General features: G+C 40.3%; 2 protein-coding genes across 2 annotated transcripts in view; one reads left to right on the top strand and one right to left on the bottom strand.

Moving 5' to 3' along the window:
- Nucleotides 1-4841, top strand: part of KIAA0196 (KIAA0196 ortholog) — a 28082-nt gene extending 23241 nt beyond the window's left edge. The window contains exons 22-28 of the mRNA XM_009997602.1: nucleotides 69-148; nucleotides 1321-1424; nucleotides 1985-2114; nucleotides 2229-2325; nucleotides 2716-2869; nucleotides 3106-3193; nucleotides 4456-4841. Coding sequence (XP_009995904.1) covers nucleotides 69-148; nucleotides 1321-1424; nucleotides 1985-2114; nucleotides 2229-2325; nucleotides 2716-2869; nucleotides 3106-3193; nucleotides 4456-4512 — 710 coding nt within the window. The 3' untranslated portion in view covers nucleotides 4513-4841. The remainder of the gene's footprint in view (nucleotides 1-68; nucleotides 149-1320; nucleotides 1425-1984; nucleotides 2115-2228; nucleotides 2326-2715; nucleotides 2870-3105; nucleotides 3194-4455) is intronic.
- A 6533-nt stretch (nucleotides 4842-11374) lies between these two features.
- Nucleotides 11375-25038, bottom strand: SQLE (squalene epoxidase). The gene is made up of 11 exons (XM_009997591.1): nucleotides 24757-25038; nucleotides 22405-22657; nucleotides 21937-22117; nucleotides 20314-20410; nucleotides 17388-17501; nucleotides 15555-15726; nucleotides 15175-15270; nucleotides 14442-14584; nucleotides 13221-13317; nucleotides 12665-12752; nucleotides 11375-11922 (listed from the first exon to the last, which is right to left on the bottom strand). Exons 1-11 carry the CDS (start codon nucleotides 25036-25038, stop codon nucleotides 11730-11732), a joined length of 1716 nt encoding a protein of 571 aa, XP_009995893.1. The 3' UTR covers nucleotides 11375-11729.
- Between the last annotated feature and the right edge of the window lie 215 nt (nucleotides 25039-25253).

Here is a 25253-nt window from a genome sequence, read left to right as displayed (position 1 = left end):
GTCTGTACACTTGTATTTATTTTTCTTCTTGTTCTTTTTTTAATGCCTCACCCTTCTTCTTTCCTCAGCAAATTCAAACAAGGTTTATTCTGCAGCAATTGCAAAAACTCAGAAGATCTGGACAGCATATTTGGATTCCATAATGAAGGTAGGCTTACACGAACTAGTCATACACAGAATTCACTGTAGGCTCTTTGGATATATACTTTAATATGCTTATTTTGCAATGTTGTATTCTGTTGACCTGGAATTCTGTAGCATTGGATTTGTGAGGGCTGCAGAGCTTTGGACAGCTCACACTCCACAGAGTGCTCAGTGCTGAGATTCATACATAATAGGTTGGCAAAACAGAGTCTGGCCCTAGAGAGCTGATCTGGGAAGGCTGAGCTAGTGCTCAGGATCAGGACCTCTAAGACTTCCCACAGTGCCTTGTGAACATAATGCAACTAAGGCCAAAGTTTGGAGCAGTAGAATTTCCTGAGCTTGTCTTGTTCACACAGCAGACAGTCTGAAAATTTAAACAAGCTATCCCATTAACCTGTCTCTTGTAATGACACTTTGGGACCCATTTTTCGGAAGGTCGTGAATGTTTATGTTACTGAAGAAAAAAGGTCAGGGAAGGAGGAGGAAAGCTGACTGCAACAAGTGTCTTTTATCCCTGCCATCACTGACCCCAAGGTCTAGGGAGAGGTGGGGAAAAGAGTATAAATGTTTTTATTTACCTATGAAAAACAAGCAATAACTGGGATTTTATGTCTGCTACCTTTTTATTGCCACTTTCACACTGCCTGTATTTGCTGACATGAGCTGTGTGTAAATCTTGAGAGCTGTGACTGCCTCTCTCCCTTGACTGCCCTGCAGAGCTGGGGTCTGTCAGCTCTGATTGGAAGCAGTGAATCAAATTTACCAAATTTATCAAGTTACCAAAATGAGGAAGTAGCTCCAACCATTGTGTATGTCCCTGCTTTGGGCAGCCCTACAAAGGCTGTTAGGTGAAATGAGGAGTGTGTAATCTATTTACATCTCAACATGGGGAACAACTTTACTACTGTGAGGGTGACAGAGCACTGGAACAGCCTGCCCAGAGAGGTTGTGGTCTCCTCCTCTGGAGACTTTCAAGAACCACCTGGATGCCTTTCTGAGACACCTGCCCTAGGTGGTCCTGCTCTGGCAGGGGGGTCTTTGGAGGTCCCGTCCAACCTCTAACATGCTGTGATTCTGTGATTTCACTGTGAATTGTTTCTCATTAAGTTTTTCCTTAGTTTGACTTTACTCTTCAGTATAACACCCTACCCTGTTTTCATTGGTTTGTTTCAACAGGTTGGTCAGATGCAGATTCTCAGACGACAGATTACCAACGAGTTAAATTATTCCTGCAGGTTTGACTCCAAGCATTTGGCTGCTGCTCTGGAAAATCTCAATAAGTAAGAAGATCTGCATGTATCACTGTAATGTAAAACTGATCTGTCTGGGGGTTTTTGTGGGTGATATTTGGTTGATTGTGTGTGGCTGGTTGTGTTTGGGTGGTTTTTGTGTTGATGGTTGGACTCAGTGGTCTCAGAGGTCCTTTCCAATCATGATGAATCTGTAAACTATAGCAAAATAAGGAATCTGATTGTATTTAGGCATTTGATAATGAGTATTTGAATTTGAACCCAACAAAAACAATAAAAATCAGTAACTTGACAAGTACTATGTAAGAACAAGTGGACAATGCAGCAACCTACTTCATTTAGTTATACTTGTATTTGAGGTTATATTTGGATAGGTAGAAAGAACTGTGAAACTGTGTGGTGATGGTTTTGAAACAAATACGATGGTTATAAAAACATAGTCCAGAAAAGGTGGTTTACTCTTGCTTGTAACCATTTACAGGTTTGTTTCTTTGAAGTTTTAAAATTAATGTGATGTGTGGCATTGTGTAAGGTTTATTTTGGGATAGTTTTAATAAATATTTAATATAATACATTTATTTTCCATTTAGAGCAATACTGGCTGACATTGAAGCACATTATCAGAACCCATCACTGCCTTATCCTAAAGAAGACAACACTCTTTTGTATGAAATCACAGCTTATCTGGAAGCAGCTGGCATTCACAATCCATTAAATAAGGTCAGGCTTACATTCCAATGCTTGGTACACTTTGCTTTTTCTATTTTATTGATTATGAACTGAGAAGAATTAATATATGGAAGAAATGTGTTCCTATTTTCTTTTTCCCTTCAGATCTACATAACAACAAAACGTTTGCCATATTTTCCCACTGTCAACTTCCTATTCCTCATCTCCCAGTTTCCGAAACTTCAGTACAACAGAAATTTAGGTATTGTATAAGTTGTTGTTTGTCTAAATCTAATGAAAACCTGTGTGCAAATATCTGTAGAGAAGATAGTAAAATTATCTGCAGAGAAAATTCTGTTTCTGACTTCAAGTCCATCATGTCCAGGCAGGTTTTTTATAATATTGAAACCAAATACAGTGAAATAGGAAACAGAATTCAAAGTTAGGATTTTCTCATTCTCTCCTGTGCCTTTGTTATCATCATTAGGCCATTTGCTATGGAAGAAATGCAGTTGTTACATTAGTTTTTAATCTTTATGTCTGAGCACAGCAAGAAACCTCATGAGACTGTATTAGATAAATTTGCCTGTGCTATAAAGCTTTATGTTTTGGTTTATAAACATGTTGGCTTGGGTTTTACTCTTCTGTGCAGGAGTGGTGTGCAAGCGGCCAGCTGATCAAATTGACTGGCTCCCTTTAGTTCTGGGACTCCTTACCCTGTTGAAACAGTTTCACTCAAGATACACAGAACAATTTCTGGCTCTGATTGGTCAGTTTATTCGTTCCACGATGGAGCAGTGTACAAGGTATCTGTGTTGTACTTTTTCCCCCAGGTATCACCTATATGAAGAGGGCTTCATTAGTATTATCACTGCTTTTTCAGTATGTTTTTCAAGCAGAGTATATGACATAGTAACAATATATTTCACTAAATAGAAGATGAAAATACTATTTCTTTCTGTCATGGAATTTTATGGTACCTAGTGGAAACAGTTATTTGAAGGCCGGTATTTTCTGATCTTCATGATGGTTTTAATTTTAGCCAGAGGATACCAGAAATGCCTGCTGATGTAGTGGGTGCCCTCATGTTCCTGGAAGATTACATTCGCTACACGAAGCTACCAAGAAAGGTAAGAAAGAATTCCATGTCTCCCTTATGTATCACTGAGCAGGAGTCCTTTTCAGAGGAGCTAAATCTTGGTTTATACTGGAGTTAAGTCCTAGCAGCTTGATCACACATATCTACTCTGAAACATGGCATCATCTGTAAATTAATATCCAAAATAATTGACTTGCTAAACTTGTCCAGAAAGCAATATTGGTCCTTTTCAGATCTTCTGTAAAAGACTGCCAAGAGGAAGTGCAGATGAGAAATCTGTCACCTGATAGGAATGGCTCACAATCAATTCCTTTCCCTGTATAAACTACAAGTTGTATTGCTTGCATACTTTGTGGAACTGTTCTTATACTAGTCATAGTATCCTTACAGAAAATGTATTCTCTAGAAAACAGAGGGGATAAATAAAAAATAGAAGGGATTTCAACTTTGAATGGATTTAAGAATAGTCTGCTCCATTTAATCTTCAGAGAATGTGTGTGTGTGTTGCTGGGGGCTTTTGGGAAGGGCAGAAATAAAACAGAAGTTCTGAGATGTTGCAGAACTAAGTATTAAAAACTTAGCTTTTTGCCCTTCATTTAGAATCCTGCTAATTAGCAAGGCTAAATTTTGGTGAAGCACGCCCTCCAGTCCTTGACTCCCTTGCTTTCCTGCCAAAACATGGCTTCCCTGGCAGCTTCTTTGTTTCCCATGCAAGGAAATTTCTGAAAGTTTGGGGTTGTAGAGAGACTTTATTTTAGGGTTAAATATAACTTAACTACATTTGAAGACAAGATAGTATTTTTATGTGGTATCGAAAGTAAGTCATTATCCTATTTGGTGTAGGCTGTACTTCAGTGAGTCCTGAGTTAATCCCATCTAATAGTCACGACTTCAGGAAAGAGATTCTTCCAGTTTCTCTTCTTCCCAGCCCTGGGTGCAATGCAGTGGGAGGTGCCAGGGCCAGTCTTGCAGCTGGTGTAGCTGGTACCGGTGCCAGCTTCCACTTCAGCCTGGTGCTGTATGGAGGAACAGCAGAGGGCATCACCCTTCTCCCATCTTACACAGTATTTGCAGTCAGGGCAGCTCCCTTACAGCTTGGGGCCTGCCTTACCTGCCTGACAGGGTGATTCTTTCCCTCCTTTGGGCACCAGGAACACACCTGGGAGCACATCCTAAGGCCTGGGTGCTGGTGTGTGCTGGACTCCTAGATTAGATGTGCTTCTCAATGGATGAACCGAGCATAGGAATGAAAAATGAAGAAAATACCTAACTGTGCCTTCCTGTTTCCTTCAGGTTGTTGAAGCACATGTGCCTAGCTTCATTTTTGATGAATTCAGAACTGTTCTATGAATATGGAGATGGACCAAGTCTTTCCCCCAAACCTAAAATGGAGAGGTGGGGCTTGAGGATGAGACAAGTACAGCTTTTCAGAACTGTCTCTTCTCTGTGCTTTAGGGCAGTACCTACAACTGTCTCTACAAAATGTAACCATCAGCACTAGTCTATGTAATTAACACGAAAAAATCTTGGCATGATATGCAATTTGTACCTCATCTGAACAGTGTATGTTTTGTACTGCACATTATAAATGCTGTATGTAATTGTTTATGTGTAAATCATTTAGGTTTTTGTTCTAAAGAACTATTTGTGGAAGTTTGACTTTTGTATCACAAATGGACAATGAAATTGGGAATAAAGGTGTTGGATAGTTTGCCAGGAATGATGATTCCAAAGTGTGTTTTTCTGTTAAAAGAACCATTAGTGAGAGTAAATACACAGTAAAAAGAAGGTTAGTGTCTGCTTCTGGACTACAAAAAGTTAATTTTCCTCAATAGAGGACGAAAATTAGCTGAAGTAAAAACACATCCACACATTCTCAAAATATCAACCAATTTCTTGCTCCCAGTGTCCTCCTTTGCAAGTTTCTTCCAGCAGAGAGGACAAAGCACCTCATAAAATGACCACTGTGCTGGCATGGAAAACACAGAGGCAGTCAATACATCCAGGTGGCAAATCTGTGTAACCTAAAACCTTAATAGGTTCTTATTTATGTTGAAATATAGGTGAGAGGTATGTTTATGCCATACTTTGCACACAAAAAAGTATATGAACCAGATGTAGATTAAGAGTAGATACTGGGAAGAAATTATTCACTGTGGGTGTGGTGAGACAGTGGAACAGGTTTCCCAGAGCAGCTGTGGATGCTCCATCCCTGGAAGTGTTCAAGGGCAGGTTGGATGGGGCCCTGAGCAACCTGGTCTAGTGAGAAGTGTCCCTGCCCATGCAGAGGGGTTGGAACTTGGTGATCTTTAAGGTGCCTTCCAACCCAAACCATTCTATGATTCTATTTCGCTGGGCTCAGCACTGTGCCACAAAGTCCCACATAGACATTTGAGCCCAGGATCTTGCTATTAACCAGTTTCATAAAACATGTCAGGACACATACTGTTATGTAGGAACCACATGGCACAGCATGACTCACACTCAAAACAGGACAGCCTGATCCACTTAGTGTTGGCAATGGCCCCTCCTCCATGCTAATCACCTTCCCCTCCAAATCGCTTCCAGGAAGTGCTTGGGAAGGCACAAGTTGGCCTGTTCTGAGATGCTTACAGAGAGTTCCACTACTGTCCCTGGCTCCCAGTACAGATGAAGCCTTCATACTAACAAGCCACATCTGGGACCAAGGATTCTCACCCCTCTGGTGCAAGCTTCCCCTTCCTGTCCTGCCTGGATTCCCATAGGGAATCTGGCCTTGTAGCCTAGAGGAACCCACCAGGTCAAACCCACAACAACAATACTGCCATAAGCATACAGACAGCAGTTAGAAAAAGTTGCTATTGTATTCTGCAGATTTTCACTAGACTACATACATTTTCAGGACCATGTATGTATCAGACCCTGTATCAGGGCTACAAAAAACCACACCTGGGTGGTGAAGATTGTGAATCTGCATCAGAAGGAAAGGAGCTGCCTCACAGAAACCTGAAAAAGTAGCACTTGCCTACGACTGACCCGCAGGTAAATAAGGTGTTGAGCTGAAGAAAACCCAAATGTTCCCACAGAAAATACATGAGCCACTGCCACAGCATGGGTGGAACCGTTTAAAATCGTGTATCGGAAGGCAACACATCCCACTGAGCCACCTGGGCGCTGCCCCACTCCTGCTCCCCGGGTCTGTGCATGTTGCTTCAGCACTAGTGACAATGTATGTGGCCCATGGGTCTGCTGTGTGTGTTTGTGGCCTTGAACCTGTACTTGAAGACCAGCTTTAGAACCTGGCAGTGATACCAGAAGCCCTTTCTATGGGTCTTCAGTATCCCTTTACCTTCAGCAACAAGCAAAGGCCCAAAGTTTTCCCTGGCAGTTGTTCTTGGCTCAGCCCAAAGCATGACTAGCTCCTGCTGTGCCACACATCAGTTGGTGCAAAGACCCATTTCATGCAGAATTGTGGTGTTTTGCTTCAGCCCTTCAATTACAATTTCCAACATCCTGTTTACCTTTTTGACCACTGGCACAAACTGAGTAGGAGCTTGGAGAGGACCAGTCACAGTGATTCCAAGACACTCACAGCTGGGTTCTAACATCCAGATTATTTTTCCTATTTCTGTTCCTCTGCTTATCTTAACAATGGATTTCAGCTATTATTTCAAATACCACACCAGCTTTTATCTTCAATACCTTGATAAAGTTTTATCTCAGCAAACTCTGTCCTACTGCTGCTCACTATAGACAGTGCAGGAGCTTGCACAGCTCTTTGGAGCTCCACAGGGAACAATTTAGGAACTGCTGACACTATTTTTCATGTAGCAACGTCATGCTGAGCAAGCCAGAATTTCAGGATGCATAATTTACCAACTGCTCATATTTACTCTGGATTGAATGGATTTTGCTTTTGTCTGGAATACACAAGCTGGTTCCAGCGAGCAATATGTGGAAACACCATGAGCCAACCATAAATTCCTGCCCTGCTGACAGAAAACAAGCAGTGTGCATCAACAGTATAACAGTAAATACCAACACTAGGTTTTAGGAGATGCAAGCAGCCTTTGGAGTTGCACAAGGTCACAGCTTTCAGGTGGGAAACCAGCACAGGCATCATGCCAAATCCACTTCTCCTAGCCAACCTTTCTGCAGTGCAGCAACTGAGTCCTGTATCACAGCACACTTCTGGCTGCCAATGCAGAGCAAAGACCAGGAAACCAAGTGGTAGAAGGCAGAGACCAGGCATGTGACACAGGCATGAAGGAGAAAGACAGCACAATGACTGGCATCAACAGGAAGGGAGCAGTTTTAATCTGTTAATGGCCTTTGGAAGAAGAGGCAGGTAACTCAGGAGGATTCCAAGGATGTCACTGCATGGATAAATTAAAAACCCAACTAGAACTTAATCATGCTACTGCTGTAAAAGACAATGAAAATGTTTCTAGAAATACATTAACAATAGAAGGCTAAGACAAATCTCCATCCTTTCTTAGATGCAGGGGGAAACATAATGACATAGGATGAGGAAAAGGCTGAGGTGCTAAATGCCTTTTTTGCCTCATTCTTTAGCAGTAAGACCAGTTGTTCCCCAGGTACTCAACCCCTGAGCTGGAAGAAAGAGACAGGGATCAGAACGATGCCCCTATAATCCAAGAGGAAATGGTTAGCAATCTGCTGCACCACTTAGACACACACTATGGGGCTGGATAGGATCCACCCAAGAGTCCTGATGGAGCTGACAGAAGTGCTCACCAAGACACTTTTCTTCATTTATCAACAGTGCTGGGTCCTGCACTTGTGTCACAACAACCCCAGACAACACTATAGGCTTGGGGAAGAGAGGCTAGAAATTTATACAAGGGAAAAGGGCATGGGGGTGCTGGTAGACAGTGGTTGAATATGAGCCAGCAGTGGGCCTAGAAGGCCAACAGCATCCTGGCTTGTATCAGAAAGAGGGTGGCCAGCAGGAGTAGGGAAGTGATTGTGCTCCTGTACTCAGCACTGGTGAGGCCACACGTCAAGCACTTGAGTGCAGCTCTGGGCTCCCCACTACAAGGAGGACACTGAGATCCTGGAGTGTATCCAGAGAAGGGCAACCAAGCTGGTGAAGGGTCTGGAGCACAAGTTTTAGGAAAAGCAGCTGAGAGAACTGAGGTAGTTTATCCTGGAGAAAAGGAGGCTGAGGGGAGACCTTATTGCTCTCTATAACTACCTGACAGGAGGTTGTAGTGAGGTGGGAGTTGGTCTCTTCTTCCAGGTAACAAGTGATAGAACAAGAAGAAATGGCCTGAAGTTCGACCAGTGGTGGTTTAGACATTAGGAAAAATTTATTCACCAAAAGGGTCGTCAGTCACTGGAACAGGTTGCCCAGGGCACCATTGAGTCACCATCCCTGGCAATAAAAAAAGACACTTAGGTGCTTAGGGACATGGTTTAATGGTGAACTTAGCAGTGCAGGTTTAATGGTTGGATTTGATTATTTTAAAAGGTCTTTTTGAACCAAAATGACTTTATAATTCTAAGCACAATCGAGTCATAAATTACAAAATCCATCATATGATTCTTGACTAATAAAGTGCTTTATCTTTGTTGCAGGTGATTGAAGTGAAGCTGAGAGGAAAACTGCCACCACTGCTCTGCCCCTCCCTTGCTTCCACTGGAGCTTGAGGAGGTACTAAACACACACACAGCCCAAACAGGTGTCACTCCTCACACAAAATCCAACACCAAATACCTGCACAAGCAGGCATTTTAAAGCTGTAATAAAATAACCTCTTATTGCCCAGCAAGTTTTCCAGTAAAAGGTTAACTGAAAACAAATCGAACACCACAAAACAGACCAACACCACTTTTCTCAAACCAGCTACAAGAAATATGACTTGCAGGCATGAACCAACTGCTCACCTATGAACAAACCTCCAAACCACTTACTAACAGAGACAGCAACTATAGTTCCTCTTTCCTCCCCACCACCAGCAAGGTTTCATACTTCTGCACCGTGTCATGAGATACAATCTCATCATCATGCATAGCTGTTTTCTTGCTCCTTCTGCTCTCTCAGCTGTCCTGGAGCACAAGGATAATCACCTATGCATGATGCATGTCTCCTGTCCACACTACTTATCAAAGCACACTGCTAAGGGTACAGGATGGTATTCACTGTTGCAGTGTATATATTTTGTGCAATGCGTGAGCTGTGTGCACATTGTGTTGCTCAGATGCTGACTCATGCCTGTGACAGTCTCCCCTGGCACAGTGCTTCCCTTTACTGCACACAGATGCAAAAAATGAAACCCAAGACTCCTACAGACCAACAGCTGCTGCACACCTTGCATTAGATCTTCTTAGATTCCATTTTACCTATAGACATTGCCCACCACTGCCAGCTTTACTCTTCCGACTCTCATTTGGCTCAAGAACTGCTTCTTTCCCCCAACCTCCTTCTGTGTCACTGAGAAAAACACCACAGACAGAGACTACAGAATAGAGCTTGAAATTCTGCTGTGTGCCACTGGCCAGCTGGAGTAGGAGCCCAGCTAAAGCTGCCAAACACCACCAAAGACTAACTCACCAGTCACTTCAGTTGGAAGCCCACACTCTGCACTTCCCTGCCCTCAGTACAAATTATTCCAGTTTGCCTAATCCTTCAAAACTAAGGCCTTCATCTTGTCCTGAGGATGAGGCTTGCAGTCACTTCAGGAGTCATATTTCCAAGTAGCTCTTACACATACAGGCAAGATTTTTCTCTCCCCTACTGTTATTTCCAACACGTGATTGTTACCCTGAGCATCAAGACACTTAACCAGGCACTAGGTTGAAGAAAACAAAAGAAAAAGAGCTTAAACACATATGCAAATTTAAGCACACTGGTACTTCCTGCTAAATCAGGACCTAAAAAACTCATTAACCAAAGATACACAATGAAAAATAAATAAATACAGATATCATAACTTTTTATTTAAGTTAGCTGAGGGTGCATATTTGGCTCAGGACTGTTTATCCTTTACTTTAAAGAGACTGCAAATAATATAAAAAATAGAAAATGTAAAATTAATATTTTCAAAATTATCACAAATTTTGAAAACACTTATATAAATTCTTATATAATCTTAAAGGGACATAATTTAGTTACCATGTATAATGATACTTGAAAATATTATTACTTTACCCTAAAGTTTAAACACAAACATAGTAATGATGGGTGTAATTTTAAGAAGGTATCAAAAGTGATATGGTTAGAAAAATATACATACTTTTGCTTCTGGAAAAGAACAGGTCATTTGAAATATCAGCCAACTAAAACACTAAAAAAGCATCACCACAGATTCTTTTCACAATCCAACATCAAATGTCTGTTTATGTACAGCTTATGCAACCTGTAATTTTCAAAAGATATAGACAGTTTCACCAGGACAGAAAAATTTAACCTGTGGCTGATCCCCAAGCTGCTGGCTGCACTTATGTGTGATTGTTTCAGCAAACCAAAGCACGAGAGCCAGACAGCCAAATGCAAAGCAACCATAAGAAAGGGGAAAAAAATGAAACTTGACAAGACCAAAGGAAAGCACATTGATAAAGACAACATTGAGAGGAAGAGTGACCAACAGTAAAAGACACAAACCCCTCAGTAGCATGCAGGAATTTCTACAGGAAAAAAATATCATACTTCAGGTATTGAAAGGACACCTTCATGGTACTTGCCAGGAATTTTAAGAAGTAGCATTAAATATTACTCTTAAAGATTACTTTACTGTATACTGGAAATAGCCTGGACTGAATTTGTTCCAGTAGACGTGGTTTGTAGCTGTGCTTCAGTTCATGGCAGTGTTAAACTTCATTTGCACACACGCAATTAAACCAAACCAAAACTCCTAAGTTTTCAAAAGGATGTGAGATAGGAAGAAAGTTTAAAAAGCATGTGCTTTCAGTACCTGAGTGCGATGCAGTAGCCAACATAACTGTGATTTGATTATTACTTCTTCAAATTAATTGTGTAAATAATTATTTCAGAAGAGCAACATGGCACTGGCAACAGTGACACTTCAAGATCTGAAATCCTTTACAGTGTCCTTTTAAGTGTCAGCAGACACTCAGCTGCAACAGAAATAGAGGCAAACCCTACAGAAATAACTCAAATCAAGTATGTTTCAATGTTTGACAGTAGTAAAGAAACAGCCTATGGAACTACAGAACAGAAAAAAAGCATGAAGGATGATAGCAGTATATATGGTTTACAGTTTTCACTTCTCTGTTTATTAATATTAGTGGTGCACTCAGCAATGGATAAAGCAAGGAATGAAAGTGACAAAACTGGCAATTACCTATCACATATCAACACTTAATTAAGGTCCTTGTAAACAGCTAAATCCTTTTTTAAACTTTAATTGCAAAGAAAAGAATATTTACATATCATATATATATATATGCATATAACCACAAAACCAAAATTAAGTCAAATCCTTAACAAGGAAATTGCATTTTGAAGAGCAGAAAACATAACACAATAAATAGCACATGTCCAAAGATTTTGAAGGCATTGTGATATTTATGTTTTCTTCTTCCGAACATTTTCCCCCTGGATTTTAATAGACCAAATACTTCATTTCAGAGTAAATAAGTGGAAATATTATAGAACAACTCCGGTAAAGAACAGCTCCACTGCTGAAAAATGCTCGAGGCATGGTCATCCAGGACTCTGACTTAAAGCAAAAGTAAACAGCATATAATGCCACAGCAAAGAAGTGGCCAATCAGTACCATTGGTTTAGGAGATAACCTGTATAAAAAACAAACAGATAAAATATAAATCAATAGAAGCTAAAAGCACTGACAGCTTTCTATTTCACAAATGGAGACCCCCACTCAGGATTACAAAAGGTCCTCCAACTTAGGCAGCTCTGATCTCAAATGAAAAATAAAAACTTGGTCATCTTGGAGCTGTTACACACCCTGTACTCCTTTCTACAGTACAGCATATGTACACTGCTTCTTCTTCATTTCCAGCAGTCTGTATCTGCCCTTATCAACCCCCAGGGGATTATTCTCAACAGGCTTAGCTCTCGTTTGAAAAAACAGAGCAATATAAAAGCACACATTCTCACATATTCAACCTAGAGATACTTGTTGTGCATTCACTAGTTTTTGAGGGGTCATTCAAAACACCTTAATAGTTACTGTTTTATCTTTTCCTTATGCTGTTCCATGGGAGACCTCATCCTTCACTGTTCTCAACTTGTCAAGCAAGAAATGTCTCCACCAGCTCCTCCACCAGTTTGGACCCCTCTACTTCGTCCAAACTCCCATGCCAACTACATGAACTTACATGCCACTCCCATGCCACCTACATTAAAGTTCTCCAGCTTTACAAATACAAAAAAAAACCCAAGCCAACCAACCAACAAAAATACATAGGCTCATGTGCACCACTCTCCCTGTGCAGAGCAAAGCAGATAATCACACAGGCTCTCAATGCTCCACCTAATCCACATCATTAACTATTACCAGCACACTGGACTTACACTGAGAGCAATCCAACAGGTCCAGAGACACATTCTCCACCAAGTCTGAAGTAATGGAAACAGGCTTTCTTTAGCTGATGCAAGGAATCTACAAAAAGATTTAAAATTACTCAACAAACACATTCAACACATATCAAGAACTTTTTCAGCATACTCAACAGTGTTCTGTTAAACACAGCTGTATTTTTATTTCATTTTATTTAAGTAAAGGATAGTCTTCTAGAGTATCTACATACTCTTCAATATAAACTGACACAAGAAGTGCTTTCTGATTTTCTTTTTTTGTGAGGTTTTTGTCTGCTTTTTTTAAAATACTAACTCCAAACTTTCCTTCACAATTCTAAAACGCAGTTTGCACAATGCCAGGACTAAATAACTAGACAGAGAACACAAAATAACTCATTAAACCCATTTGATTGATTTTTTTAAATATATATACATATATACATACACAGAAACACAAGGATATATGTTCATACACATACACATCCCCTCTCCAGGCATGTTTGTTTACCAAGTTGTGATTAGTCAGAAGTTATCTTTAAAATATATTTACCATCTGTGGCAGCAAACAGCTCATAAAGTGCCTGAGCAAGAACATTCACGACAAAAGAATGTGATTTTTTCCTTGACCAGTAAAAAGTTATTTTTGCCTGGGGAAAATCAAACAAACAAACAAAGTATTTCTGTTAGTAAATACAGAAAAGCATTCAAAAGATTTTCTGGACGTGGTAAGAGTCATAATGTAGGGTGGATTTTGCACTAGATTAGATTGGTTCCAAGCTAGGTCATTAAGGAACTTTGGAAACTTGCTGAAGCTATCTAAGCTCCTTATACACTAAATATTGAAGAAAAAAAATAAAAATAAAGGTAGCTCCAGGGTGTGCTTCACCTCATCCTATAGTAGTAGGTGACTGAGGCAGGTCAGAAAGTTGAAAGATAACACTCACCTAGTTCCCTCTGCTGACTGAGAATAAGTAGGGAAAAACTGAAAGCCTGAGACGACCAGTGGAGATATAAGTATCTGCATTTGTCCAGCTAAGTCCTGTGTTGTCCTGATGTTCAGGGTCCCTCTAAGGGGAGAATCACTTCTCAATTTTCAAATACACTTTTCAAATTATTTTCTTACAGCCTATAATTATTCTAGACATCATTTAGCCAAGTCACCATACCTGATCCAATTAAAAGCAGTAAACAAATAAATGAGAAATCTTATCTACTGATCAAAATTCTGGGTCTACATATCACTGAAAAAATAAACCCAGCATCACCACTGATGGTGCCAATTCCTGGGGAAGAAGGATGTCTCCTAACTTACTCCTGAGATTAATACAGTAGTCTAGAGGCTAGTGGAGGCTAAGATGAGTCTTGAAAAACTCTGTACAGGTGCTCATTACCCTCCCAACTATGGCTCACAACAGTGTGATGATTCACACCCATCCTGCTTAAAATCAAGCTATGTTACAAGTACACTGCTAATATGGGAATATCAAATTATACTAGCTAAGCAGGCTGACTAGACACAGCACACCAGCCTCCTTAAACAAAACAAGACAGGTTGGCAAGCACAGTTTTGAATCTGCCCTTTGCCACACACACATCACAGTGGATGCCCCACTCCCTGGTGGATGCCTAACGTATGATTTCTCTCTCCAAAGCTCTGAAAACTGCTGTGCCTCACTAATAACTTACATGGTCCTGAGCTGTAGAAACCTTAGAAGTGTGTGAATATATTGCAGGAAACGCTGCCTCCAGTAAGTAAAAAATAAAGATTCACCTTAAGAATATCAGAATCTTCATAAAGGTCTGGAATATCCTGGAGTAAACTTCGCCATATTTTAACATCGTTTAAAATAACACTCATTCCTCCACCAGTTAGAGGGTGTCTTATATTATATGCATCCCCTAAAAGAAGAACACCTAGGAATAAAAGAAAAATTAATGGGATACTGCATGACCACTACATACCTTTAGAACTTAAGCCCTTTATATATAAAAAAAAAATAAATTAAAAAAAAAATCAAGCTTACTATGAATTCATTCCCACCAGAGAATGATATAACAACTAAAAATTAAAAAACAAAATAATTCGAGACATCCTTTTTTCTTTTAACAGACTGAAAAAGGCTTTAAGAAAATCAGGATCAAAATATTTTCTTCCCTATGGGTATGCATGAGTGTGTTGAAGAACACAAACACACACAGACACTTTTCAAGGTAATTTCTTTCCTTTTTTAATATTTTTTTCCTTAAAAAGATCGCATTTGTATGAGCTTGAGCAACTGAGTGATCTAAACTTAAGAACAAAGCAGGTGTGGTTTTGAAGTCTGGTGTCAGTATAAACATTGCAGTGAAATGATATCCAACCTACACATTTTCAAAACATTACTTTTCATGGAAGAACGATGTGACAGTTTTATTGAACAACAAGTATAAGTCTATGACAACAAAACCTTAAGTCCCAGAAGTTTATAATGGCTTTTCCCCTCCTTTTATTTCATAGTACATACCTTTTTTGTTAACAGCTGAAGGAGGCAAGAAGCTGGCTGGCATAGTCCTTAACCGATCGTTCAGAACTGCTACTAGGAACGGTTCCTTTAAGTGATCTGCAATAACCAAATATTTTAGTTACACTCCTTAGAATCTAAAATAATTTACGAAAGACCCATTTCAACCTCTTTTTACAGATACAGTTCTTCTGAAATGCTAAACTCATAGATGTGAGCTGAAAAAACTGCTATTTTATGTTGAAGCAGGGTGACTGGTTAGTCAGACTGCTACTCTGCACATGGTTCAATGTGCCCACACAGTTCAAAAGTTTCAAAGAAAAGGCACCTTTTTGGGCACCTTTAATTGTGACAATTTTGGATGGAAATCTTTCTAGACTTACCAGGTAGTTGTGGATGAATGTTCTCAATCATGTATTCTTTTAAATTTTTTGGCATTTTCCCTCGAATATCAACAAGGACCCGAGTCTCAGTTGAAGAAATCTGATAGATTAGCACTGGACTGGTTTTAGCTAAAACAAGTTCAGCATGATTAGCTTTAAACTGTGGTGCATCCTTAAATAGAAAAGATGAGGGAGAAAGATTAAGACTGCTTATGGAAAAGATATTAAAACTTCAGATACACAAAAGCATTTTCTGAAATACTTTGAAATAAAATCCATTATCATATTAAATTCATGTTAGTTTTCTCCTCAGATGAACAAGAGAAATGCTTACAAAAAGAAAGCTCTGAACTTCAGTGTAGTTACAATTCTTTTGGCAGTCATTTTAAGGTTTACTACGATATAGGTTAAGTTACACATTTCATTTGAATACTTCCCTAGTATTTAATACATGCCATTGAAAACCTATAATGTAATCGATGTAGTAGGTTTTTTGTGAGATGATTTTGTTTTATTTTCATGAAGAAAGTGGCGGGAGGGAAAGAATTACACTAGTCTGCATGCAACTACACAGAGAGACCAGCTGAGGAAGAACCTTAGGGTCCTGTGTAACTAGGTCTTAAATGGAAGTTTTGAGAAGTGAAGAAACAGGAGGAATTTGGGCAGTGATAGCTATAGCAGTAGGGACTCAAGAACTGCTGGAGTTCCTCCAAGTCAGTGTTCCCAGTCTAGTGACAGTTCTGTAGTTTTGTTTCCTTCTGCTTAATTCTTTTTGCTGTTAATCCAATGGTTATTGATGAAGACATGGAGGGGAAGACTCAGCCAGGTTTCCTACCTGAGTTCTCCAACCACTCAGCTACCAGCCTAGATTCTCACTTTTAAAGTTTATAGTTCCTGAAGATGTATGTCAGTACCTGGTTATTAGGTGCCCCACCTTCAAACCAGGTGGTTTGACCCAAGTTGCCAGAATTATTTAAACCTCATTATTTCTGCTCTCTGAACAAGTGCCATGAGTATCAAGAAAAAAAATATGTCACTATCTTAGCTACCAAGATCTTAACACACACCAGTCAAAACACCTAAATACAGGGAAATAATTTTATAAATTGGGTTCAAGCTTTACAATGGTGTCTACCTCTAATCCAGAAACTAATGCTATATAAGGTATAGCACTAATTTCCTTGTATGAGATGCTGAAACCTCTTTTTCCTAATAAAACTAAACTATGCTCTACCAACTGGTCTAGTGAGTCCAGTGCTCAGTTTAAACTAACTACTTGAATTCTAACCCAGTTTTGTAAACCCTCCCTTGTTCAATTATATGCTTCGACTAAAGCTGTACTCTGTTATTAAAACCAGAAATTTAACTTTTAACAAAATAGATTTTTTACAATTGACTCACAGTTACTTGAAAGTATTTAAGAGTTAAAAATTATTTAACTGTACCAAATACACTAAGTCTGACAGAACAAGCTGAGCTATCCTAGAGCTGGTATACTGTATGCCTCAATAATTTAAGAGTTTAAAATACAGCCAAGCATTCCTCAGATGGACACAGAAACTGAAAAGCAGCTGCATAAATATTTGAAAGCCTAGTTCTAATTGATTCTGTTGGAAAACATTTTATATTAGAATTTAAGACAGAACAAACTGTCACCAGTTGCTTAAAAAAAAATAAATTCTTCTCTTTTCTCAGTGTAGACAAACAGCCAAAATAGCAAAGCATAAGCACAAAGGTAATGAACTACAACATAATTACTGAAATTCAGACCCACACTAAGACACTGCAGCTACTGGATTGCATGGTGTTATACATAATAGTCATAATAGTTACCTTCAAAATGCAACCAACAAAATGGGATGAAATGACAACTTTGTTAGAGACCAAGTTTTTTCTGAACTTGGAGAAGAGTCCATCAGCTACAACAGTAAGAGGTGCATGAAGTTCCTGTAGCATGGAAGAAGGAAGAAAAAAAATTTCAAAAAGGAAAAAACAAGTATGACATTTTCATTTTTATTTTAGAACAGTGGGAAGCAGCTCCCAAGCCCTCATTTTCATTTGCACATTAAATGTTAGACAAAACAGTAAGAGGATCACAGATCAAATTTAAAATACAAGTATAAAGAAATCAAGTATTTTTTGCCTTTCTCATCTTGGTATTGAACTCTCTTTCCTCTAAGAGTTAGCCTAACAATGTGCTCCAGCTTCTTCAGACATACATTCAGATAGCATAGTTATGGTGACTGTGTAGAAACTTGGATAAAACAATTACAAGAAAGCAGAGTAATTGCTCCTATCAGCCTATAATGCCCTTCAGGAGAAAAAAAGAACACAAACAATTTTAAATTAAAGAACCACGCATAAGCAACTGCACAGAAACAAACCAAGTACAACAAACTGAAATGCAATAAGCCTGTCAAGATCTTCTATAAAATACCAAGCAGTGACCTCTAAGAACTCCCAGTATACTTAGGAACTATAAGCACACACAGTGTATTTAGACAACATACAATCTGAGTAAACTGATTTAAGTTCAGCCTGAATATATGGACAAATTTCTAGTGTTTAACACACACAATTGTTTAAGATGAAGAAGTAATTCTGATAATAAAAAAAAATATGTAAGCACTTCATTATGTTCATACATTATTATTATTGTAGAAAACATTTAGAGGTAGATGTTTCCTTCTACCTACAGCTTTCTCATTGTCAGTTTATTCAGTGATTTAACTGCAGGTTTCTACTGAGCATTAGTCCTTGGCCTTCAATAAGCTCATCCATTTGGCATGAGCAGACAAAATTGTTCTCCTTTTAAGCTTTCAGGATGTAAGTAACAAGGCAAAAAAGCTTGCTGTGTTCCATTAGTGCTTCTGGAAAATACTCTACTATTGGATGGAAGCATCTGGTGAGCCAGTTTGTGCATGATAAATCCCTGCCTGGAATGGGGTCCTCTACAAGCAATTCTCCCCTGCACAGGAATGGGACTCGGTCACTTGTAACATGACTTCCCTTCCATTACAGGGAAATAGGACAGAATCACATGAGGATAGAGCTAAGTAAAATAATACATTTCTGGTCTCTGAACTTACAGAACTGAGCTCAGAAACAGTTCAAGAGAGAGCAGAGCTAACAAAACCTCTTTCCTGTAATTCCTGTCTCAGAAGACTGCAAGCTCTAAGTACTTGTGCAATTAGAGCTGGGTCACCTGCACACCTGGGTTCCCTGGTGTCTAATTCATGCTACACTTTTTCCAGTCAACATACTAAGACTTTTCCTTATTTTGGTTGCCTTGTTTGTTATAAATGTTATAACTTTACTATTAGCACACTGCCCAATATTTCTATTTCAAACTTATTAAAGAGAACAAAAATCTCAAAGCTAATTTGGTGGACAATGGGAACAGAGAGAACAGAAAAACCTCGACACTCAACATAGATCAGCTTTACAATGAATAATTAATTAATTGAATTCTCCAGACACACTGAAAGCAGAAGCTGCATAAGTTACAACAAGAATTCCCACATGCCAGGACTGCATCAACGAGAAAGTACCTTCCTTCATTGAATCTTTCACTTGCTGCATAATTGCATTATTTCACAGAATCGCAGAATCTTAGGGTTTGGAAGGGACCTCGAAAGATCATCTAGTCCAACCCCCCTGCCAGAGCAGGATCACCTAGAGCACATCACACAGGAACGTGTCCAGGTGGGTTTTGAAGGTCTCCAGTGAAGGAGACTCCACAACCTCTCTGGGCAGCCTGTTCCAGGGCTCTGTCACTCTCACAGGAAAGAAGTTTTTTCTGATGTTTATGTGGAACTTCCTCTGTTCCAGTTTGCACCCATTGCCCTTGTCCTATCACTGGGCATCACTGAAAAAAGCCTGGCTCTGTCTTCCAGACACTCACCCTTAACATATTTGTAAACATTGATGAGGTCGCCCCTCAGTCTCCTCTTTTCCAAGCTCAAGAGACCCAGCTCCCTCAGCCTTTCCTCATCAGGGAGAGGTTCCACTCCCTTCATCATCTTTGGGGCTCTGCACTGGACTCTTTCAAGCAGTTCCCTGTCTTTCTGGAACCGAGGGGCCCAGAACTGGACACAATATTCCAGATGTGGCCTCACCAAGACAGAATAGAGGGGGATGAGAACCTCCCTTGACCTACTAACCACACCCTTTCTAATGCACCCCAGGATGCCATTGGCCTTCTTGGCTACAAGGGCACATTGATGGCTCATGGTCATCCTCCTGTCCACCAGGACCCCCAGGTCCCTTTCCCCTACACTGCTCTCCAGCAAGTCAGTCCCCAACCTGTACTGGTCCATGTGGTTGTTCTTTCCCAGATGCAAGACTTTACACTTGCCCTTGTTGAGTTTCATCAGGTTTCTCCCTGCCTAACTCTCCAGCCTGTCCAGGTCTCACTGAATGGCAGCACAGCCTTCTGGTGTGTCAGCCACTCCTCCCAGTTTAGTGTCATCAGCAAACTTGCTGAGGGCACACTCTGTTCCCTCATCCGGGTCATTGATGAAAATATTTAACAGTACTAGATCCAGTACTGACCCCTGAGGGACTCCACTAGTCACAGACCTCCAACTAGATTCTGTCCCATTGACCACAACTCTCTGACTTCTTTCTTTCAACCAATTCATGATCCAGATTTCTGTACCAGTTCTCCAAAACAGCTTTTTTAAACATTTTGTATATACATTTAAATAAAAAAGATATAAGCCAACCCTACATTTTCTCAATACAAAGACTGCCTTACCTTAGTGTCTCCAGTTTCTTTGTCCTTGTAGCGAACACCCATGACACAGTCATCTTCTTCAAGCAATTCTAACACAGTCCCCTCAATGAATTTTGCACTGAAATAAAAAAGGGGTGTTAGGACAGACTGGAAGAGGATTAATGATGCCAATATTTAAAGGTACTAGCCACAGAAGGAAAGCCAGATTTTAATTAATCTCCTCTACCAACACAAACACTGCATTTAAATTTTACAAAGATGCATTCTTGACCACCTTCAGAAGCCACATGGGATGTCAAAAAGTGCTTATCATTAATTTCAGTTTGATACTTGAGAATATTCTAAAATTGCAGTGCTCATCTTAAACACCCCACCACTTAGCAGAATCCCCCATTGTGCTTCAGGTGCTCCATAGCCACATGAGAGATAGAGTCTGACACCTAATCATAGTCAAAACCCACGCAGATGACTAACTCATCCCTGCTAAATGGTGGGAAATGCTAACAGACCTGACTCCAAGCAGAACTCAGGAGCAAGATCCGAAGTTGCACTCCAACACTAGGTAAAGTACCTAATTCTCAGATAAGTCCAAAATAGTCTAACCAACCTGTTTAGGACAGAGACATCTAGCTTTTCACCTCAGGAATTCAGGATATACTTTTTTTTTTTTTTCTTAATTGGTTATTTAGGCTTTTATATTTCTGCTAATGCTTATGTTTGGAATTTGAACTGAGCATCCTTAACATCCACCTCCCAATCAGGCTGATCTGGGTTTCCCAAATTAAACCTCTGTAAACTTAATCCCCTTTTTAAGTCTGAGCTGTTAGACCTGATCCCAGCAGTTCAGACTTGACAGATTGAAGTGGACACTCCTCCTGCCTCACAAATATTTTCATTTCCAGATGGAATTCCACAACTTAAAGAAACAAGCTAAAGGTCAATGTGAGAATACAACAGCTTGATATTTTAGGCTCTCAGGGAGAACAAAAGCAACAGAATTTGTATCTTTTCCATATGTCAGCCAGCACAGAAATCTCAGAGCAGATCGTGATTGGCTTACTTTGCCAGGCAACAGGCAAGTTGGCTGTATCCAAAGATAAGTGGTTGTTGCATTAACAGAAACTTCAACAGCAAGGCAGTGCAACAACACGTCAGGTTAACAGCAGGTGAATCAGAGTTCTGCAGGTCCTATCAGCTTTAAATGTATATTATAGCTGTAATTTTGGTTACTGAATTAAGTGTTCACTTTTTTCTAAGACATTATACCAGATGTGCCACTCATTTCTTGACCAAACAAGTTCTATGCACTGCTTGCTGAGGTCATTTCTGGGAAAATGCCAAACCCAAGAACCAGTGGAAGAGAATCATCTCTTTACCCCCAAAACTTTGCCTAATATTTGAAGTCTATATTCCCATAGTTTAAAGATTAACCTGTCTCAAAAGCTAATGTATGATGTATAAGCAACTCATGAACACATCTACAGAAATCAGAGCAAGTAAATATAACTGTTACATTCACTCAGTCTTGTTGGTAGCAGCCTTTTGTGTTGGGACAGAGTAAGACAGATAAGGAATCTCACAGATGCTGAGAACAGTGCTTATGAACCTCTGGATCCCAACTATGCTGTTCACAAGGTGACTCACTTGGGCTCTGCCATCGCTGCCCTTCGGAGACCCATGATGAACTGGCCATGATGAAAAGATCTTCCACTTGCCACGTGCCCATCCCCAGATGTTGGATAAGGAATTTCAACCTCTGACTTGCTCTCTATGTCATGAATTATGTAACCATTTACTATTTGTGAATCAATACCTTCTACTGTATCTGCAAAATATAAGCCAAAAGGTGAGTTAAAAAAAGGTTTTAAGAAAGCTTATTTATTGACATAGTTGTTTTTTTACATAGAGTCTAATTTTCTTATCATAACACAGACGCTGAAGGATGAGTATTTCAAAATGGCAGACTGGAAATACACAAGCAATTTAAATTAAAATATTAAGCATAGATAATGTATTTCTTCATTTTCCCTGTAGAGATGTTTTTTCTAAAAACACAACTGAGTGTAGAAACCCTTGTATTGTAGATACATTGGCATTTTGAAATGCACTTACCTTCAAGACCCAAGTCTTTAAGTGCTTTGAAACCTCCAGGTTGCAACAGTTCTCCAACTATCCTGTCAGGTTCTTTCAGATCCCTCTCTATCACAGTCACCTTTCTTCCATCCCTCGAGAGGACCGTGGCCAAGGAAGAACCAAGGACACCTGATCCCACAATGATGATTTCTGGATCATGTTGAAGTGATAACGTAGCATTTGGAGCTGTTTCTGTCAGATGTACCTCTGAGAAGTTTACTTCTTTTTTACCCTTTAGAAAAGAAAGCCAACAAAGTTACATGTGCTGATGTATCTGTTTCATAACCTTGTCAAAGAGCTGACTTAGGACTAGTTTCCACCTAGGAGACTGAGAGAGCAGCAGTATTTAGAGAGCAGCTTCCAGTTTAGTTTTGCCTAAAATGAAATCAGTTGTACTTTACAATGCAACAAAAACAAAACAAGTAGAGAAATTAAACAAAAAAACCTTCTCAAACAAAATCAAGATGCTTGTTAAAAAACTGCCCTGCTGATCAAGACCAATCACTAACACAGTCTCAGAGAGACTGAAAGTCAAGTTCTTACAAAAGCAAGTAAGCCAATGTTGCCCCTTACTCTTTGTAAAGTAGCACACCAATCCCTTCACATCAGTGAGCAACTACTACATGGAGGTCTTAGCACTTTGCAGTGAAAAAGTGATCAGATTCACCGGAAAATGCATTTATCTTTAATTTTAGTATAAGTGAACCTACCTACCAAAGTAACAGTTTATGGTAATACTCAGTATAGGAAAGTGTCAGTAGAAGCAACCACCTGCAAAATGTTACTGAGAAGTGGTCCCAAAATGAAAACTGACCAGTCAAAAGTAGAGCAAAACTCCCATTCACCTACATTTAAAACTGCTAAGAACCGAGAGACATCAGATTATAGACATTAACATACAAATTGGTACCTGAAGACCAGCTAGGTTATAGCACTTTCCCAACAGCATCTAATTGTATACACTTCAAAGTGAGAAGTTTTAAGGGCAATTTCAAAGCAAACCTGCAAGTCACTTCTCCAGCTGGTAGAATAAAGAATTGACTCCTAAGCACTCTGGCAAATGCCTCAGCACTACAGTGCTGACAGTGGTAAAAATGTGATGGCATCAGTGAAATAAATGCCTAGAACAACACTGACACCAGGATTTCTAGTGTGGTGTTTTTATCTACAAGACAGTAAGGGTGTGCAAAAACAACTATCAGAATTCAAATAAAACAAGAAATCGGGGCGCAGGCTTTACCAGAAAATCAAAATCCAGAACTTGCAGCCAAAAAAAGTCCTTTGTGCAAGGGCTCAGTGCCCAGCTGAAAATGCCCAGAGGCACACAGGCAAGTAGCCAAACAGTCCTGAGCCACAGATGTACTGAATATGCCTGTCCAGTCAGTACCCTTAGATGGCAGGACTCCAGCTAAGCTCCAGCCACCAACTACAGCTCTCACCACTGTCTCACAGCAAGTCTCTCACTGGGCTCAGCAGACCAGGCTGATGATAAGAGCTCAGGTTCTGTAGCTATTGTACAAGCAATAATACAGCAATAATCTTAAAATCACTCCTAACCGCAGTTGCCATGACAAATGTGTTTTATACAGAAGTAATGGGAAGCTGATCACTGAGCTACAGAACGGCTGAGGTTGGAAGGGACCTCTGGAGGTCATCTGGTCCAAAGCCCCCACACCAAGCAGGGTCAGTTACAGCAGGCAGCCCAGGACTGTGCCCAGTTGGGTTTTGAGTATATCCAAGGATAAGAGATTCCACAGCCTCTCTGGGCAACCTGTGTCAGTGCTCGGTCACACTCCCAGTAAAAAACTGTTTCCTGATGTCCAGAGGAAACCTCCTGTGTTTCAGTCTGTGTCCATCACCTCTGGTCCCGTCAGCTGGCACCTCTGGAAAGAGCCTGGCTCTGTCTTCTTTGAACCCTCCCTTCAGGTATTTATATACACTGAGATCCCCCAGAGCCTTGTCCAGGCTGAACAGTCCCAGCTCTCTCAGTCTATCCTCACAGGAGAGATGCTCCAGTTCTTCATCTCTACAACAGACTGGTGATTTCAGATGTTTTCCTACTAGTATAATAATCCTTTACTACAATTCTTTCTTCAAACATACATTTAATTTGACTCTACAAAAACCCTGGTCTATCACTTCAGTTTAACTGGTTTTTTTTTGTCATCCTGAACTAATGCAAAATATGACAAATCAGATATCAGCATCTAAAGAAAAACTCTCTTTAACCCTTTCTTAGCTCCTTTTCCTCACCAAGGCAGAGGGGTCAGCAGTCACAGGGAACACCAGGAGGACACTGCACCCCACATGCCACCTCTGAATTTAACCTACCTTTCTGGATTTGGGGTTTTCAACCTGTTGAGATCCTGGGGTGGGTTTGGCCCAGAAGAAGCCAACAAGTGGTAAAGCTGAGAGAACACCTGAGAGCACCCCCCGATGGGTCTTCTGCTGCTGCTGCTTGGGCCCCCTGAAGTGGTACCTGTACGACAGCAACAAGCCGAGGGAGAAAAACACCAGCATGGAGAGCAGCACCTCCTTGTTAGCGTAAGTCATGAGGTCTCCACACTTTTTATACACGTAGATGAAGGAGGCAATACCCAGAAATGTCCACATAGTGAGGGGGACTGGTCACTGCTCCCGGCTGCTTCCTCCAAAGCTTCCCCGTCGGCGGACGCTGCCCAAAAAGGGGGTTTTGTGCAAGGTGTGAAAAACGTAGGCACAGAAACGCCAAGACTCCCTTCGCGACTGAAAGGGAGAGAGACCTCAATGAAAAAACACGGAGCTCCACCGACTCCTGTCGACTGCTGCCAGCAAGAGCCGCGGGACAG

Source organism: Chaetura pelagica, unplaced genomic scaffold, assembly GCF_000747805.2.
Source record: "Chaetura pelagica isolate M959 unplaced genomic scaffold, ChaPel_1.0 scaffold1, whole genome shotgun sequence".
NCBI lineage: Eukaryota > Metazoa > Chordata > Aves > Apodiformes > Apodidae > Chaetura > Chaetura pelagica.
The sequence above is the reverse complement of the archived record's forward strand: the minus strand, read 5'-3'. Positions and strand labels throughout refer to the sequence as shown.

Bases quoted from the DNA above. Each gene is read 5' to 3' on its own strand.
- SQLE (XM_009997591.1), bottom strand. From the start codon at position 25,038: ATGTGGACATTTCTGGGTATTGCCTCCTTCATCTACGTGTATAAAAAG. The intron at 22,658-24,756 runs GTAGGTTAAATT...TCTTTTCTAAAG, and splicing joins AAAACCCCAAATCCAGAAAG to GGTAAAAAAGAAGTAAACTT. The intron at 14,585-15,174 runs GTATGTACTATG...TTTTATTCCTAG, and splicing joins TTCAGCTGTTAACAAAAAAG to GTGTTCTTCTTTTAGGGGAT.